At 37.2% G+C, this 6,062-nt stretch overlaps 1 protein-coding gene across 1 annotated transcript; it reads right to left on the bottom strand.

The window, feature by feature from the left end:
- Positions 1-446: 446 nt before the first annotated feature.
- LOC111997089 (probable protein S-acyltransferase 7) lies at positions 447-5,833 on the bottom strand. The gene is made up of 5 exons (XM_024029143.2): positions 5,300-5,833; positions 4,032-4,214; positions 2,175-2,471; positions 1,443-1,676; positions 447-1,330 (listed from the first exon to the last, which is right to left on the bottom strand). The coding sequence occupies exons 1-5, from the start codon at positions 5,384-5,386 to the stop codon at positions 803-805; spliced, it is 1,329 nt and encodes a 442-aa protein (XP_023884911.1). The 5' UTR covers positions 5,387-5,833; the 3' UTR covers positions 447-802.
- Positions 5,834-6,062: the final 229 nt, after the last annotated feature.

Here is a 6,062-nt window from a genome sequence, read left to right as displayed (position 1 = left end):
ACCCAAGTTGTTGACGATATTTTGAAGAAAATTTTTTTTTTTTACCAAAACTTCAAATTAGAAACCGCACAACAGTTCTACGCATTAGTAGTAAAGATTGTTAACCTTTTTGGCTTAATCTAAAGATTACATTAATTGATATAAGATTTCTTTAGCTTTTTCATCTTTCTCCCCCAACCCCCAAAATTGACCAAGAGTCGCTTTTTTAACAAGCTCTGTTGGGACTAGTGGTGGTTGGGTTGGGTTGGGTTTGGTGAACAATTAAACAAATAACCTCAATTCAATTATTGAAGTTGACAAATTTTTGTTTCAAAATTGACTTAGTCAAGTTTAAACCAGTTCTCAATCCCATTATCATGCCCAGGACAGGCAAAGAGCTTAATAATAAGTTACGCCTGCCCTAACCACTAACTGTCCAAACCCTATCAAGTGCAGTCCAGCCTAAATTTACAAATCAAAGTATAGCAATTTAAATTATTGCCCCACTAGAAAGAGATGGGAGTTAGCCAGATAATTGACACTAATTCCACAATTGCAATACAACTAGATGCTAAATAATTCCACAAATGTGGTACCAAAACCATGACTCAAGAAAAGCTCACTCTTATAACAACACACCACAACAGCCAAATCAACACTTACAGCCTCACCAAAGCAAAAGTCCCCCCCACCCTCCCTATTGCAAATAATATTAAGTGGTAGTTGAGTGCGAATCGTGAAACTAACTTCAATGAACCCACTCTACACCAACCAAATCAAATCCCATCTCATTTCCTAAGTCCAGTAATCCATCATACATTGGCTATGAATTTCGGTTCTCGGTTGTCAAGGTGCTGCTGCTGCTACTCCCACCAACACGGTTTGGTTCCCCCACTCTTGCTGCCAAAGCAAGTACTTCAGGTGACATTTCCCAGCTACCACTTTTCCTTCCCCAACTGGATCTCCTGGGATGTATTCCGGCACGCTCCCCTGGGGCATCTACTGTAGTCCTTATATCTGGAGCAATTTCACCTAATTCACCATCCTTTATGTTCATGCGATCATTATTGTTAAGTTGCGCTTCACAATTATCTGCCCCAGCAGCCATGTCTTCCCATACTGTTTTCCTGCCCATTTCTATATCCTCCACAGCTTTCCCCATATTTGGACTCATAAAACCCCCACCCGCTGGCCTTGCAGGTAACCCAGGTTCCCTTGGCACCTTTTCCCTGAAATAGTTCTTGGACTGGGGAATGCTGGTGCAAAATATTTCCTTGAAGTTGTCCACCACTCCTTTGTTAAAGGGATTAGCTCGTCGATCATATCGATATCTGAAATTTTCATATGTCGTCTGCAAAAGCAGATATGAAAACTTGTCCGTTACTAACAGGGGAATTAATTTAGGGCAGATGCATAGAATTCCGCACTTTAGGGTTGGGACATGAAGAAGATGGATATCGTACCTGATTTGTACTGATGAGATATAAATGGAAGGCAGTAAGGCCACCAACAAACCACATAGATATGAAAGTGTAAACTATTAGCACAATGGAGGCCGGTGTTTTGATCATTGCTTTCCAAATTGATGTCTGCTCTCCTTCCATGATCCTTCTGATGTAGACCCAGCAGAATGCAAAGACATATATACAAAGAAGGGTCGTCGAGAAGACAAACATGAAAAAGAATCGATAATTTCGCTGCAACCAGAATTTAAATTTTTTAGATATACTATTTACACCCAAAGCTTTGAGCATCATCAATTCAACTCATAACCAGAAATATGAGTCATTCAATATAACAATTTTAATTCAAATTTGAACTAAACTCATTTGATCAATTTTCAGTCATGCTAATCTTCAGTCAGGCTGATAATCATGAGCTCCAGCCTCCAGCCCTTCCGAGCTACCCCATGGAGGTGGTCTCTAAAATGATTTAAATTCCAGTGTTTTCTCCAGAAAGTCCCTACGCTAAGCAAAAAAGTTTAGAGGTGTGCTCAAGATCATTAGATTTGAGTCCATCTGATATTTTCCCTTGTAGAAAAGCTCATGTTTCTCTTAAACTAATGAAACAGTCTACCCATGAACAATGATGCAGCATTGCAGAAAATCAACCAAAGGACATATTAAACATAAAACAGGTTTGGCTACTGGCAAACATGCACAAAAAAAAAGCTCCAATCAAAGGATGTGACTTACCAGCCCAATACACTGCCCAACCCAAGGGCAGTGGTGGTCAAATCGCTCCACACAGTTATTGCAAATTGAACAATGTGAGCAGCGAGGAGGTCTGTAAAGCATGCAAGTATCACAGTATTTAATCTTTATAATGATCCCATTGACCTCTACTTCCTTGATACGAGGCAAACGTAACTGTGGAGTTTGACTAGCCCCAACTTCTATATTCCCATCAAAACCTTCTGGTTCGGGAGGGTGTGCATTGCGTGGAATTATACCGGGATCTCTTCCAGAGGTTAGCAGAAGAAGAACTAAAATCTGTAAAAATAAAATAAAGTAAAAATGTTGATCCACTTAGATTTCATTTACAGAAGGTCATTTTGACTACTTCTGACACAGAACAAGCCAAAAAAATGCAACAACAAAAATTTTAAAACAGAGAAAATAAAGATTGAAGGAACCTAGGAGACAACACATAGGCTTTCTTGGAGTCAGCACCAAGCGAAAGAATACAAGGAGTCAGCACCTATAAAAATTGCAACTGACTCCAAAATTAAATAAAACCAAACTAAATTAAAGTTTCTTTGCACTTCTTGCATCAGCTTCAAAAATTGCAATTGCATATTGAAAATATTGTCCAAACTTGTTAGACAGAAAAAACTAGCCCATGCAAGACCTAACCAAAAGATGAAAGAAACATTTAGGCACTTCCGCTTTTGTGACCACATAACCCTGTCTCTGGCCATTTTCAGTCTAGAAAATTTGGCCAATTAGTGGCTCCTGGTACATTTATTTATCTTTGTATCTGTCAACCTATTTCTGTAATTGATTCCTCCTAGTATGTTATGTATCTATATCACTATAAGTTACTACTTGTCATTATCCACACACACACAAACAAGTACATCAGTGGCTGTGAAGCCCATGCACTAAAGAAAAAATATCAAATGCAGAAACACAAGGGGTTCTACTCCTTGCAAAGATTCTGAAACATTAATTCCGATAACTCTCCTGCATCACTAAACAAGCTTCTCTCAAGCCACCATAAGTAGAGGTAGCATATTTTTCTCACCTAGGATCTACCTAGTTTGACTCAACAGTTGCTCTGCATATTCTTGTTCAGGTAAGTCAGCATGCCAAATAGTTTTGATTTCAAAATACATCCATCATAAAGTTTTTGCAATGATTTTGTGTATAGGTAATCCAAACAATAAAAAAAAGAAATTGATGGCTATTGGAGCATCATTTGATAAGGCAAAATAAGTCAAACCATATAATCACCCCTCCCCTCTTCCCTCTCTCTCTCTCCTCTCTTGGGCCAGATGTGAGGCCTTAAAGATGCAAACAGTTCTTGGTTGGTAGGTTTTTCCTGACATATGGGGCAATGTACCAACTATTAACACTGCAGCTGAACTCCATAGACACCAAGAAGGCTTGTCCTTGAACATTGGAGGGGCTCGCAGAAATTATAATCAACTAAACTCTGTATTCTATCTCATTCAAGATTTCTGTATGAGAAAAAGACCACAAAACTCTGTTGTTCAACATGCAATGATGAAACACATTTCTACGAAAACTTCCTAGAAAAAGTTGGAGATTATAATGATTTAATCCAGTTTGTATCTTGTAAAAATCATGGTGGTTTTAGACCTTTCATGTATCCTGACTACTAAAGGCTGCTACACCACATGCTGTAGCTGATATCTTAATTCCAAAAGGAGATTCTAAACAAACTTGAAATTTATCTTTTTTCAGTACAAAGAATTCCAAAGCAAACTGGTCCTTATTAAATGTCATAACATCAACAACATTGGAAAACAATAAAAAATGCAAAATAAAGTAATAAATACTATATGTGTGTAGTTAAAGAGAACTCACATAAATAGTGAGTACAACAGAAACAACCATTATTGATACTCCCCAATGATTAGAATAGACATCCATCAGTTTTCTGGCAACAAAGACACAGAAAACTGCAACAGGAGCAACGATAAGAAATATGGTCAATCCCAGTGATCTAACATCTGGTCCAAATATGAACCTTCCCCGAAGAAAAAATATCTGCAAAAGAGCAATGACAACAATTAACTCCTTAGCAGAACCATAGAACTATTCTTCATATGATCTTCAAAAAGCAATTACAAACCTCAAACACAATAAGAAACAAAGGCTTTATAAACTGTTTATGAACAACTTGGACTCAACTTGAGAAAAAAAAATTGTTTATGTTTGACTATTTAGCAAATGAGCCAAGCTCAAGCCTAAATTTAGGATCGACTTTTAAATAAGCCAAACTCAAACATAATATTGTGTTCACAAGCAAGCTCATGAGTGTGAGGTTTGATTTAAGTATAAATTATATGTTTTATATGCATACATGTAGAAAAACATACTTATATAGACTTGGGATTGGATTGCATAAGTTTGTAAATGTTTTTATGGATGATTGTGTAAGTTTGTAAATAATTTATGATAATATAAATAGTCCATTTTGTAGTAAAAACTATGTATACTTGTTAACAATACAATGTTGGAAAATCTAATTTTCACAAAGTTCATAAACGAAAAGCATTCTATCTTAATTAACTCAACTACTACAATTTCTCAAAGAATAAGCTAACCAAGTAACCCATGAACAAGGTTGAGCTTGTTCGACAAGAAAAATGAACCGAGCTTGTAATCTAACTTGGCTCATGCTCGAAATAAAATTAAATGAACAATCTTAAACTACTTATAATACTCCACCTTACATTCTAATAATAATAAAGGCACTCAACAAACATAATTGAAATGAATGGGCTAGCTAATCGAAATTAATTGAAAGAAAGCAATTGAAATGGTCAGTAGAAAACATCATCGTTGTTTGCTAAAAAAGAGGTACCAAATTATTCTCACTGTCTCTAATTAGGCACCAAAAAAAAAAAAAAGAGAGATAATAAAAAGTTAGCGAATTTGTTCAATCCAAAAATAACCTAAATATATAGGTTCCTAGAAAAACATTCTCGGAGCATTATTCTCGGTTCAGATTCTAATCTATTAAAAGGAAAAGCAATATTGTACGAAAAATTAGAAATAAAGATGAGAAAAATAGAAAGGGAAAAAGAGAGAGAAAGATAAAAAAGGGGGAAAAAGAAAAGTGGATATACATTGCTGCCTTTCCAGGCTTGGTAGACCCGTAAATCGTTGGATCCGGACCCGGGATCCGATCGTTGAGGTGGCGGAACCACGTACATAGTGTGTGTGTGAGAGTGTTGAGTCTGTTTCTGAGCTTAATTTAGAGATAAAAGGATCCTCTATATTTATTGAAAGGAGGGTACAAAGAGCTTAATTTAGTTGCTCGGTTTTGGTTTTTAGGGTTTGGGAATCGGGGGGGATGGACACGTCAGATTCCGGCGAGCTCATCGGTTAAGTTCTGAGCTCAGAGAGAGAGAGAGAGAGAGAGGGTTTGGTTTTGGTTTGGTATTGGTTTGGCAAAAGCAAAAAAAGACTGAGAAAGAGAGAGAGTTGTGTGCGTGAGGGGAGAGGCCTTTACAGCAGTGGGTGTGTGACGTGGCGAGGTCTGATTGGGCGGTGAGTGTGAGTTGGACCTGTGTGGGGGGTGGGTGTAGGAGTTGCCGCTTTTCTCTTTTAATTTCTTTTTTGGGGGTTTCATTATTCAAACCAGAGAGAGAGAGAGAGAGAGGATGCGTATGCGATGTTTTTACCATAAGAAGAGGTGAAGGAGAAAGGAGATCGGTCATCGTTTCGCTACTTCGCTCGCTGTCCCAAATGGACCTTTTCTTTTTTTCAATTCTCCAAGCTACAACAATACGAATACGATACCTCTCATTCTTTATTATTATTATTTTACTATTGTTGGGATACCAACATTTTCATAATCATCTTTACAAGTAGTAAGTGATTCTAATT

The sequence above is a fragment of the Quercus suber genome, unplaced genomic scaffold, assembly GCF_002906115.3.
Source record: "Quercus suber isolate HL8 unplaced genomic scaffold, Cork oak 2.0 scaffold_382, whole genome shotgun sequence".
NCBI lineage: Eukaryota > Viridiplantae > Streptophyta > Magnoliopsida > Fagales > Fagaceae > Quercus > Quercus suber.
The sequence above is the reverse complement of the archived record's forward strand: the minus strand, read 5'-3'. Positions and strand labels throughout refer to the sequence as shown.